The sequence below is a fragment of the Mobula birostris genome, chromosome 6, assembly GCF_030028105.1.
Source record: "Mobula birostris isolate sMobBir1 chromosome 6, sMobBir1.hap1, whole genome shotgun sequence".
In the NCBI taxonomy this organism is placed as follows: domain Eukaryota; kingdom Metazoa; phylum Chordata; class Chondrichthyes; order Myliobatiformes; family Myliobatidae; genus Mobula; species Mobula birostris.
Window position 1 is genome coordinate 151,579,528 of NC_092375.1, and position 13,463 is coordinate 151,592,990.

At 39.3% G+C, this 13,463-nt stretch overlaps 1 protein-coding gene across 1 annotated transcript in view; it reads left to right on the top strand.

Annotated features, from left to right (window-relative positions):
* The first annotated feature begins 773 nt into the window (after window positions 1-773).
* dnah7 (dynein, axonemal, heavy chain 7) overlaps window positions 774-13,463 on the top strand; it is a 309,070-nt gene continuing 296,380 nt past the window's right edge. The window contains exons 1-4 of the mRNA XM_072261643.1: window positions 774-1,005; window positions 4,869-4,922; window positions 5,892-5,976; window positions 13,025-13,172. Of these exons, the coding sequence (XP_072117744.1) occupies window positions 943-1,005; window positions 4,869-4,922; window positions 5,892-5,976; window positions 13,025-13,172 (350 nt within the window). The 5' untranslated portion in view covers window positions 774-942. The remainder of the gene's footprint in view (window positions 1,006-4,868; window positions 4,923-5,891; window positions 5,977-13,024; window positions 13,173-13,463) is intronic.

A 13,463-nucleotide genomic window follows, 5' to 3' on the forward strand; every position in this document is an offset into this window, starting at 1 on the left:
GCACTTGAAACTGTGCTGAGCAAAACACTACACCGTTCTGAGTTGTCTTGCTGCTTATTTCTCACCAATTACCAGTGACAAAAATCTTTGAACACAACTAACACTATTTAAAAACTAAACACTGAGGAGCATCTAACAGCCAGGAAGGTGCACGCTCCTGACGCTAGTTAGAAACTGTTGGCCAAGTCTCCTGCCCCTATTATACAGCAGGGTGTCCCAAATAAATGAAGGGAATTCCAGCTATTTTCTCAGTTTAGATTTAGTTCTTTAATAAGCAGCTGCCCTGATTAACTGATGGCCCAATTAACCAGAATCGTGTGTGTGTGTGTGTGTGTGTGTGTCTGTATATACATATGGTTTCTAAACGATTATAAATTCACAAATATAAAGCTTTTGATTTTTACAAGGAAATCTTCTTCCCAGGGTCGCCTAGCTGGAAATGGACTGGGGAAGAAGAGGTAGGATGTGAGAACTGCGTGGAATTTTGAGTTTGAAACTTCCTGCCTACTGTAGAGCACCTAAAAGAAACCCACCACGCATAATTTCTCATACTGTCCAAAAACGGCACTGGAGAAAAGGACAAAATAACCGCGACAAACGAACTATCTTTCCAGAGTTAAGTGAACAAAATCCACGTGGTCCCGCCTGAGACGGTGAAAAGCGACGAGGACCGGCTGGAATACGGCAGCAAGTTGCCTCTTGTTTCTCAAGAGATTTTGTTGGTAATCGTTACCTTGGAAACCGCGGAGCCATTTTCAAACAGTGCTGTGCGCGGCCCCATGACGGAGCGAGGGTTGGCTGAGTTCCCCGACTGGCGAAGTTGAAACCCCAAAATGAAATAAAGTTAATTGCCGTGCAGTATCTCGTAGTTCCGAGCGCCGAATGGGGTGCCGTTGCTCCGCAAAGCCACCTTGCCAAGAAATTTTGAAGTGTTAATCGAGGATGGAAGATTCCTTCCTGTGCCAGTGCCTCAAGGACAGCCCGGACCCAGAGGCAGTGAGGAAGGTAATACCTGCAGACATTTGAAATGTGGCATTACCACCTTACATGGTTGGATGGAAGGGTGTCTCTTCTGTCAGCAGTCAGTTTTGGGACTCCGCCTGTAGCCCGAGTCTGTTGCAGGTGTCCGATTTTCGCTCTGCAGACTCACTCTATCGGATGGAAGTGACACGATTTTGAATAAACGAAGGAAGTTTTAGGCTGCATATTTTCTGGTCGTTATCACTGCAAGTTGACAAAGGTCCCGCCTCCATTCCAGCAATTGAAAAGATCTTAAATTGTTGGGAGAAGTTCTTTGAGATGTTCAGGAAATTTTACTAAGTGTTTTGTGGTTATTTTTTAATAGCATTTGAAAATGATCCGCATAGCAAGAATGAGCAATGAGACCCAATCAAAATGTTGAATTTAATCCCCATTATTATTTAGTATAACTCAGAACACGCAGATCACTCTCAATTTAGCATTCAAAACTGATAGAAAATTGCATTTCTTTTCCTAAAACTGTAATAAGCAACTTTGGAATATTGTAAACATTTTGCTTGGTTACTGTTGCTTGCTTTCTGCATGAATTGATGGGCGTTCACAGGGCTAAGGTTGCATGTGTGTGCTTGGATGGATAAATGAAAAGGTTCTGCATTGATGGAAGCGTCATCTTTGGGGTGGGATGTTAAGTTGAGAAGCCATGAAAGCTTCCGTTGCACTTTTAGGAGAACCACAAGTAGTTATCTCCTGTCAAATTTAATTCCTCACTTAAAAAAAATAACCCGTGTCCTGCCGAAGGGTTTCGCCCGAAACGTATACTACATTTTTTCCCATAGATACTGCCTGGCTTGCTGAGTTTCTCAAGCATTTTGCATGAGTTGCTCGGATTTCCAGCATCTACAGATTTTCTCTTGTTTGAGGTCATAATTCGCTTTGGATTTTGTTGGAACCTGTTTGCAAAGATGCAGCCATATTTCATGCATTAAAACATAACTGCAATGTTTTTCAGAAGTGCTTTGTTGGGCATACTGAGATGAAAATCTTTATCTGTTGTAATTATATCCAAGGAAATTGATACACTTCCGAATTTTATGTGGCCACTAAATTTTACTACTTTGTTTTTGAATTAATTATTTTTTCATGTAAGGATGATGGCTGATTTTTATTTTGCTAATTCAGAAATTACCTCTTGTTAATTTTACCTTTTTTTTGCAAAATGGTAGCTTTTGCTGCAATTTACCAATGAAATAAATCTGAAAAATAACTTTAATAAACACTCTTAAGCAGAGAAGAAGTCATTGCCTTGACACAGTGGTGTCAAGAAAACAATCTCTCCCTCAATGTTGCAAAAACAAAGGGGCTGGTTGTGGACTACAGGAGGAATGGAGACAGGCTAACCCCTATTGACATCAATGGATCTGGGGTTGAGAGGGTGACCAGCTTTAAGTTCCTCGGCATACACATCACTGAGGATCTCATGTGGTCTGTACATACCGGCTGTGTGGTGAAAAAAGCACAACAGTGCCTCTTCACCTCAAGTTTGGCATGGGTTCCCAAATCCTAAGGACTTTGTACAGGGGCACAATTGAGAACATCCTGACTGGCTGCATCACTGCCTGGTATGGTACTCTGCAGAGAGTGGTGTGGACAGCCTAGCACATCTGTCGATGTAAACTTCCCACTACTCAGGACATTTACAGAGACAGATGCTAAAAAGGGCCCAAAGGATCATTGGGGACCCGAGTCACCCCAACCACAAAGTGTTCCAGCTGTTACCATCCGGGAAATGGTACCACAGCATTAAAGCCTGTTGGCTTTGGGACAACAGGCTCTGTGACAACTTCTTTTACCAGGCCATCTGGCTGATTAATTCACCCTGATACAATTATATTTCTATGCTTTATTGACTGACCTGTTGTACATACTATTAATTACAAATTACTATACATTGCACATTTAGACGGAGACGTAATGTAAAGATTTTTACTCCTCATGTATGTGAAGGATGTAAGAAATAAAAGTCAATTTAATTAAATTCAAATTCATTCTTGCAACTGACTTGCCAACAAACACTCCATTTATGCAATATGTATTTGACCATTATGTTAAGAACTATCTTGGCTTGGGAGTCTAATCAAAGCAACACTCACAACATACTGGAGGAACTCAGCAGGTCGGGCAGCATCCGTGGAAACGATCAGTCGACGTTTTGGGCTGGAACCCTTTGTCAGGACTCCGTCGTCCCGACAAAGTGTTCCAGCCCGAAACGTTGACTGATCGTTTCCACGGATGCTGCTGGACCTGCTGAGTTCCTCCAGCATGTTGTGAGTGTTGCTTTGACCCCAGCATCTGCAGATTATTTTGTGTTTATGAGTCTAATCGAAGGATTGCGGTCGTCTGCTGGTGCACACTGGGCATGGGGCAATTATTATTTAGTCTTTTTTGGTGCCTCAGTTTGCTGGAGAAAAAGCTTGAAGGCTGGCTGCTGCCAATGACCCTGTAGAAAGGTGGGTGACGGAGATAGGCAAGAAGATGGAAAAAGATTAAAGGGTTGAAAGGCCTATTCTTGCTCCTGTTTTCTATGCTTCCAAGGTGTATGAGATTAAATGGTTGATGGTCAACTTGGATGGAGAAAATTGCTCTGTAGGAAAAGTAACTTTGATTAGAAAAGTGGCAGTGCTATTTGCAGGAGGAATCTGATTTTGGAGGCTATTTGGAGCAGATGTGTGTGGATCAAGCAGTGGTTTTAGAAAGAGCACAATGTGCTGCATTCAGTTCAAAACACAAGGAAGCAGAAGCAGGAAGCCATTCAGTCCTCTGAATTACTCAGTTATTAAATAAGATCATGCTGATCTTGCATTCAACTCTTATCTTCCTATAATTTCCCATTCCTCAATCCTTTATTGATCCAAATATTTATTGCTATTATTTGATGTACACAGTAATTGTAGCATGGCAACCTTATGAGGCAGAAAATTTCATAGGTTCACAACCCAAAAGTGAAGAATTTCTACTTCTCAAATCAGTTGTCATTGGGTCATCTCCTTATTCTGAGATATGGAGTAGCTTCCCAACATCTACAATCAAGCCTCACAAGAATTTTATGTAATATAAAGCTTCCAGTATTTTCAAAACTAAGGATTGAAAGCTTTGTCCTGTTAGGAACAATTGAGTAGACAATCTCCTCATCCTAGTTATTAAAACTATAGTGAAAAAAGAAATAAGATACTGGAAGGAATCAGCAAACTGAACAGTATCTATAGAGGGAAACGGACAGTCAAAATTCTGGGTCAAGGTCCTTCATCTGGGCAAACTATGTTCATTGTTTTCTCATGCTGTCTTTCTTTGAATAGCAGGGTTATGTTACCATCTTGTATCACAGGTTCCATTTAAAAGTAAGCAATTTCTCAAAGGTAGTGCATGAAATACTTAATGTCTTTACCTGCTTTTGGAATACCAGAATCTAGTTCATCAGGTTCAGATGACTTATAGGATTCATCTCTAACAATATCTTATGTGAAAATATGAAATCAGTGTTAATGTCTTTATTCCATCTCTTTCTCTTTTTGTGTGGAAATTGCTAGCAAATTATGGAAGGCTTTCTTCTTAGAATGCATATTATCTCAGTTTGCCAAACTCTAGTTAAATCTTGTTTATTAGAAGAAGCCTCAGGGTTGGGGTCCACAGAAACTGGATATTACTTCCCAGGGCAGATCAAAGTTATTTGGAATCAATCCTTAAATTCACATTGAGTCAGACTGTTTTGACATTATCTTAATACGGTTGCTGCAATACATATTATACTCCTACAATGCCACAATTTTGTCCTTCTATATGATATATAATAATTTCACCATTAATTTTTTTCTCTCTTTTTGCAAACACAGAATAAAGGAAAGCTACCAAGGAGCGAAATAACATTTTTACCCCAGTTACCAGCGGTATGTTACCAGAAGATTAAAGTTTAAATCAAGATGGATTCTGGATGTGGATTATTATGACAATTTATCAATTTGCATTCAGTTATTTAGTGTGATTGTTGTCCTATGTAAATTACCAGGAGCACTGAGACAGTATAAGCACGGATTTGTTTGTTTTCTGCTTTAAAACAGCAGAGGAAAGTGAAGCAAAATTATCACCAAGGTTTAAAAATAAAACTGGGGTGATTTCAGTTGGGAGGAATGCACTGGAATATTTTAGAAAATAGCTGTGATGTATTTTCATGTTAATTGGCCAAATTTTGCTGAAGCAGGGCATCTTCTTTCTTGGGACATTAATTAAATATTGTATTGGATGATTTAGCTGGGGGAGGGAATAATTTCACCATCACTTGCAGGAAGTGTGAATTCACATTTTCTCTAACATATTTAATGAGTAATTAATATGAAAATCCACCAAACTGTTAAAATAATGCTGAAATTGAAGGCAAAATGCTTCTGTCATGAAGTAGGCAGCCAGGGAAGTCATTCAATCTTAGGGTTCTAGATTTACGGCCATTTTATGGCTTATTTTGTCTTGTCTTTTTTCCCTGCGGGATCTGACCTATTCTGTTTTTACAAGAAATAGTTGTTGTTTGGTTAATAGAATAACAATTGGTAGATTAACAGTTTAAAAATCAGTTACTATATACATATCCTTGTGAACAAATAAATAATTTAAATTCTAGGAATAATTTGAAATGAAGTATTAATTGTAGATTACATAATGCAGTATATATAGTGGTATAGTGTTTGTTTAGTGTTTCAATGCAAAGGGTTTATCAGTAGACTAGAAATTTTATTAAGGGATTTTATTAACTGCTTAAATGTGCCCAGTAAGTTTTTTAAAATAATCAAAGAACAATATATTTATTTTTGAACAGATATTTTCCAAAGTAATGTGACTGTGTATTTGTCTGTACAACTTTTCAGAGCCGGTCCAAGCCATTGTGGCAATCCGCCTCGCCCTCTTTCTTTCTACAGGCAGAAGATGAGGATGAACAATGTGACTCACTAAGTAAGTTTGAATCCTCAGGCACAAAATGCTTATAATCCATTATAGAAATATTTTCAATTATGGCAGATTTCTCCACTTTTTTGTGGATAGTAAAAGATTGGATCAGTTTTGATATTTTCACAGTTTATAATTAAGAGATAACCCCTTCACTTTCAGAGTCACTGCATTAATATAGGAAAGGGAAAGAGATGCAACAATTCAGGAGCCTCTACTTGAGCAGGACTGTGTCTGTTGCTGAAGCAGATGGAGAATAAAAAACAGGAACTAGTTCTAAAATAGAAACGCAATGAGCTTACATTTATAAGAAAAGGAGAACATAGGAGAAACTAAACATAGGGAGGTCTAATTGAGTCAATGAATAGATGAAGTTATAGGAATGGAAAACGGTGGTTAGAATTAAACTGGGGGAACAATTATTGAAAATGAGTCAAACTTCACAAACAATGCAAATTGTGTTCATAATTAAACAGGGAAATGAAGACAATAATATGGCGTAAGGGTCCATGTGTCGTCAGATTTTCTAAGGCGTGGTGACCAAAAGAATAATACTGAGAGTTATAGATTATAAGGCATAACTTAATTAAATGTAAACAATGGAAAAGGAGGAGTAAAGTAGCTCCATAAGATACAATATCATAGTGAGAGTTAAAATACTCTAAATGGTGCTGACTTAATAAACAGGTTCAATATCAGTAAGGGATAATAACTAAGCAAGGTTACATTAATATTATGAAAAGGAGGAACAACATGCAACCTTATTTGTAAATATGGGTGTAAAACAGCGAATAATATTTATTATGAATGGTTGTGTACAATTGAATAAAGGATGTATGGAAATGGAGTTCCTGCAATGTGTACAAAATTCCTACTTAAATCGCAATGCAAGCTCTGTGATTTTTTTCTCTTTCCCTAGATCCTGAAATGAAAAATGCATCAAAGAAATGATCATTAATTATGGAATATATTAAAGCAATAGTTTTGTAATAAATTCAAGTAAACAATTGAAAATGGCATAAATATGACAAATACCTTGGTAATAGTGTGGCAATACTAACAACAGTATTGAGAAATGGCAGCATGCATATATTTAAAATGTTGTTTAATAGAATTCAAAGAAAAAAACACTAGTTTAAAAAAGGAATAAACATTAATGAGACACCACAGATGAGGAAGCACATTGAAAGGGAAATTAATAAGAGGGACACCGTATCCATAAGAGAGAGAAAGGGGAATATAAAGAAAATAGGAAAGAAATCTAATGATTAGGAAGATATAGGTTTCCATGAAATTAACTTGTTAAGGAACAATGTTTTAAAAACTTATCATAAAGGCACACATTAAAAAAGTCAAGTGATGATAATAACCTTAAGGTGTGATGGATACTTACTGTCCTTGGTCAGGACTTTTTCTTTTTTTTTTGCCAAAACCAGCTTTCAAAGAGCAGCTGCGAGCTTCTGAAGATCTTGCGTGTTGTTTTTGAGGAAGTTAAATCTCCATGAGGCTGCCTTCAGTTCTTAATAGGTATATAGAGGAATTTAAGGTGGAGGGTTATATGGGAGGCAGGGTCTGAGGGTCAGCACAACATTGTGGGCTGAAGGGCCTGTAATGTGCTGTACTATTCTATTCTAATCTAATGTAAATGGAAAAGTATAAGACAATGGGCCATGTTAATTGGCTTGTATCAAACTCGACAATGTTGGCTAAATTATTTAGTTCAAGAAAGCTTGCAGGCCAGATTGATACTATCACTTAGCATAGCAAGTGGCTGTTCTGTTAGTAGCTGGAAGATTTGTGTACTTGAGTCAGCTTCCCGGCATTGATTGTGGGTACCTGGAAACTCTGTCTCCAGAAGCTTTTAGACCACTTGTGTTAAAAGGTATCTGAAAAACAATCACATGTGTGAAGTCACCCAAGTGACAGAGAAACAGCATAAGTCTATCAAGCAGTCCAGGCTTTTTAGGAATGGTTAAGGAACATCAAGAAGAATGACAGAATCACTGGGTGAACCAGAATCCATTCCTCTGCTTTCAGTTTTTGAGGGTAACTTATCGGTATGTCATTTTAGCTTATAGGAATTGAACCTGTGCTTTGGAAATTATTTGCGTTCTAGAAATGGTTTGTATTTTACAAGTCTTTTGTAAGATAGAAATCCTCTGTGAGTTTTAGATGTGTTTTAAGAATATTGTTTGGATTTAAACATGTATCACTAAAAATAAATGAACTATGTTTAAACTATTTTGTTAGCTGCATATATCTCCTCTTTGTTAGGGAGGGGGAATCTACTGCTCAAATAGTGGATATTCACAACTAAATTCACCATGGAGGATAACAGGGAAGTAATCTAACCTTTTCAGGTTGGGTATATACAGTATAATCTCCCTTTAGTGAGGGTACCCATGGCTATCTACAGTATATCATATAGGGATTAAAGGCCTTAGTTTGAGATTAGAACCACAGTCAGCAAACCCAATACCATCTAAAGGGATAGAAAGTTTAAAATCCTAGCAACAAACACAAAATGAGAGAACTATCACCTGGTTATTTTGCTTTAGTATTTCAGTCAGAAAGATTAGGAGAACATGAGTTGTAAATCAGATAAATCAGAATAAGGAGACGTATTGGCCAGGATTTTGCTGAATAGGGTTATCGTCCATACTCATCAATGAGATATGCAAGTCATCCACGTAACCTCCTGTGTATCGCTGAGAAAGAAAATCACCTGCTGGCCAAGGTTGAGATTGTGTCTGTTGCTTTCCGAACAGTGGTATGTATTTTGCCTTTCCAGAGGTGTGGTGGTCATAATTTTTGCTACACAACAACTTGGAGAGAACTGCAGGGAGCAGCATCAATGACTACACAAAAACAATTCACTACTTGAGTATTCAGAAATTGCAGTGTTGCTGTCTGGTTCACTGGGTGCTGATCCCCACGCTCCCTTGAAAGTCGAAAATCCCTGGTTCCTGTGCTACCCTTCCATGTTCACTGGAAATTTTATAATTTTCTGTGTAATATATTATGAAAGTGAATTGTGACATTACCCTGACACTTTTTCAGTTTTATTACCTTATTTTTGCACCTCATCTCAAGCAAACATCTCACTGAAGTAGAGCTAATCCTCAGAATTAGTAGAAACTGTTCAACCTACAACATTGTATTCCAAAACAAAGGTAATCCCAATTTTCCTAATTGGATAGCAATTTGTCAAAGATGCTTGTGCTCAAGGGTTAAGGTACATGCTATCATTGATCACTGAAACATACAACACAGTGGGCTTGCAGTCAATATCCACAAGGTAAAGGTTCTCCACCAACCTGCTCTATTGTACGATACTGTCCTCTGACTATATAGGTTTACAGCAAAATCCTGGAAAATATGGACTGCTTTTCCTATCTCATGAAATGCCAGTCAATGAGCGCACCACTGCTTTCAGGGGCCTATTAGACCTTTTAGTTACATGTATTAAAGGATGTTTAAAGTCTAAGCCATTAAATCTGCCTCAAAACTCATTGCCTAATGAACAGTAGTAATCCCTATCTTCTAATTTGCTTCAGATTGTTAGGTCTACCTATGGCGGGCAACTCAAGGCACTGGAAAGATAGCACCCACCATGTGTCTGCTAAATCTTCCAAATGCCCTAGAGGATGAGTGAACCAACATTCCACTATTGGAGCCCTAACTGAATAGACCATGTCATTTCCACGCCTGATACCTAATTTTTGAAACAAAAACACTGTTCTGAGGTGAAACGTGAAAAAGATTACCAGTTAGTCAATGGAAATGATTCAAGTATATGCTCAAAGCCTCTTTTTTTTTTTTTTTTTTTTTTTTTTTGTTTAAAGTTGTGCAAGGAGCCTCAGGACTCACACTACCAGGTGCAGGAACAGTTATTACTCCTCAACCAGCAGGCTCTTGAACCAAAGGGGATAACTTCACTCAACTTCAGTTGCCCCATCATTGAAATGTTTCCACACCTATGGACTCACTGTCAAGGACTCTTCATCTCATGTTCTCAATATTTATTGCTTACTTATTTATTAATTATTATTATTTCTTCCTTTTTGTATTTGCACAGTTTGTTGTCTTTTGCACATTAGTTGAAAGCCCAAGTTGGAGTGCTCTTTCATTGATTGTATTATGATTTGTTGAGTATGCCCGTAAGAAAATGAACCTCTGGGTTGTATATGGTGATTATTTATGTACTTTTTACTTTGAACAATATCCCCATTGATTCTGGACTATTCCTCTTCCCACCCTGTCTCTTGCAAAAACGTCATCCCCTTCTCGCAATTCCTCCGTCTCCGCCGCATCTGCTCTCAGGATGAGGCTTTTCATTCTAGGACGAGGGAGATGTCTTCCTTTTTTAAAGAAAGGGGCTTCCTTTCCTCCACTATCAACTCTGCTCTTAAACGCATCTCCCCCATTTCACGTACATCTGCTCTCACTCCATCCTCCCGCCACCCCACTAGGAATAGGGTTCCCCTGGTCCTCACCTACCACCCCACCAGCCTCCGGGTCCAACATATTATTCTCTGTAACTTCCGCCACCTCCAACAGGATCCCACCACTAAACACATCTTTCCCTCCCCCCCTCTCTGCATTCCGCAGGGATCGCTCCCTACGCAACTCCCTTGTCCATTCGTCCCCCCCATCCCTCCCCACTGATCTCCCTCCTGGCACTTATCCGTGTAAGCGGAACAAGTGCTACACATGCCCCTACACTTTCTCCCTTACCACCATTCAGGGCCCCAAACAGTCCTTCCAGGTGAGGCAACACTTCACCTGTGAGTCGGCTGGGGTGACATACTGCGTCCGGTGCTCCCGTTGTGGCCTTTTATATATTGGCGAGACCCGACGCAGACTGGGAGACCGCTTTGCTGAACACCTACGCTCTGTCCGCCAGAGAAAGCAGGATCTCCCAGTGGCCACACATTTTAATTCCACATCCCATTCCCATTCTGACATGTCTATCCACGGCCTCCTCTACTGTAAAGATGAAGCCACACTCAGGTTGGAGGAACAACACCTTATATTCCATCTAGGTAGCCTCCAACCTGATGGCATGAACATTGACTTCTCTAACTTCCGCTAATGCCCCACCTCCCCCTCGTACCCCATCTGTTACTTATTTTTATACACACATTCTTTCTCTCACTCTCCTTTTTCTCCCTCTGTCCCTCTGAATATACCCCTTGCCCATCCTCTGGGTCCCCCCCCTCGTCTTTCTTCCTGGACCTCCTGTCCCATGATCCTCTCGTATCCCCTTTGCCTATCACCTGTCCAGCTCTTGGCTCCATCCCTCCCCCTCCTGTCTTTTCCTATCATTTTGGATCTCCCCCCTCCCCCTCCAACTTTCAAATCCCTACCTCACTCTTCCTTCAGTTAGTCCTGACGAAGGGTCTCGGCCTGAAACGTCGACTGCACTTCTTCCTAGAGATGCTGCCTGGCCTGCTGCGTTCACCAGCAACTTGTATGTGTGTTGCTTGAATTTCCAGCATCTGCAGAATTCCTGTTGTTCCCATTGATTCTAGGAATCTTTGGGCTTTAGCTCCTCAAAGTGGAGTGTTTTGTAATCTATTAAGTAAATTTATTATCAAAGTATTTACTGTATGTGTTACCATATACTACCTTGAGCTTCATTTTCTCACAGGCATTTGCAGGGAAATAAATACAGTAGAATTTCACGAAAATCTATATATAAACTTGACAAACAACCAATGTGCGAAAGGAGACAGACTGCAAATGATATTTTAAAAAAACACTGAAAACAAGACTTGTAAGGAATCCTTGAGAGTGAGTCGAGTCAGCCATAGAATCAGTACAGGTGGCTGAAGTTATCCACGCTGGTTTGGAGGTCTTGTGGTTGTAGAGTAATAACGGTTCCTGTGCCTGGTGGCATTGGGCCTAATGCACTGGGGGCACATGGAGGTTCAGCATAAATACTGTTCCGAGCTTGCCTCCTTAACAAGCCTGTTAGGTTCCTCCTGACTCTGCTGTGGAGGAGCCTCTGATTCCCATTTTCGCCTCCTCAGACACTGCAAAACAGGAAGGAAAGTCTTTCTTCCCGAGGGACTGCCCAAGAAGACAGGAGATTGCACTTAGTGTTTGTGCCGTTCCTGTTGCCATATTACAGCAAAAATGTAATTGATTGGGTAGATTAGAGGGGATTCAGGATGTTGCCTGGTTTGGAGAATCTATTCATCAGGAGAAATTGGAAAGGCTTGTTTTCCTTGGGATGAAGAAGGCTGAAGGATAACCTGCTAGAGATATTTACAATTTTAAGAGTCATAGATAGGGTGGATAGGCAAAATCTTTTTCTCATAGCAAGGAATCAAAATGATGGCATAGATTTAAGGTGAGAGGAAGTATTTTTAAAAATAGCTATGAGGGGGAATGTTTATATGGAGAGTGGCAGTATGTTCAAAATATCAACCAAAGGAGGTGGTAAAATCAAATATAATCAGTATTTTTAAGAGACATTTAAGCCTGCACTTGAATAGGCAAGGCATGAAAAGATATGTCTCTAATAAGGGTAAAAGGGATTAGTGAAGTTAGGCAAGAAGGTTGGTGTGGATATAGTGGGCTGAAGTGCCCATTGTATGACTCTGACAGCGTCTTGTGTAGAGCCTTGTGTAATGCAATTTGATCATGTGAGGAAAGCTAGAACAAATTGTATCCAAGAAATTTCTTAAAATAATTCGTAATGGATGTAAGATTTCAGTCTGGACACTGCAGCCTCTGCAAAGGGTGTTGGGATATGCAGAGATGCCTGCACTCCTTTACTTGCCTTCTGCTGCATTCAGTTATGTATCATTTGTCTTGAGTGATGAAATGTGGTTGGTTAATTTAACTGGACCTTTCAGTCTGGGCTATGTTTGCTCAGTACTTCCTGCAATTAGAATATTTTTTGTATTTTGTATTCATAATATTAACCTTTGGTTACGTAAGATCAAGTTTAATGAAGAGAATACATCTTTAATCTTGCTCCCTGTACAGAGTGAATCATTACAAGTTGTTTTTGTGCACTCAAATATTAACTTCTTGTTTACAGGGGTTTCTCTACCCCAAAAACGCAAACGAAACAAAGCTTGGGAATCAGGAGCTTCTGTTAGCAGCACAAATTGGTCAATCCATGATGGAGCTTCCCAGCCAAAAAAGGACCGTGAGCAATTTAGAAGTGCTCTAGTTAATATTATTATGTAGGTGAATGTTCTTGTCATCTTGTCATAATTAATTTTATTGTAAAATGTGGTTTGAATACAATGAATGTTGATCAGATAGATTTCATTAATGTAGGAGTTGTGTGGGGGAAAGAATTAATTGTAATATGTTTATATTCGCTTGAGCTTAGAGGTGATCTCATTGAAACAAAATTCTTAAGAAGTTAATGGTAGATTCTTGGAAACTGCAGGATGAGAAACATACAGAGTGCCACAAAAATTATACCAACTCTCAGATTTCGCGTTATCCTTGGAGGTCAAATTGCTGTA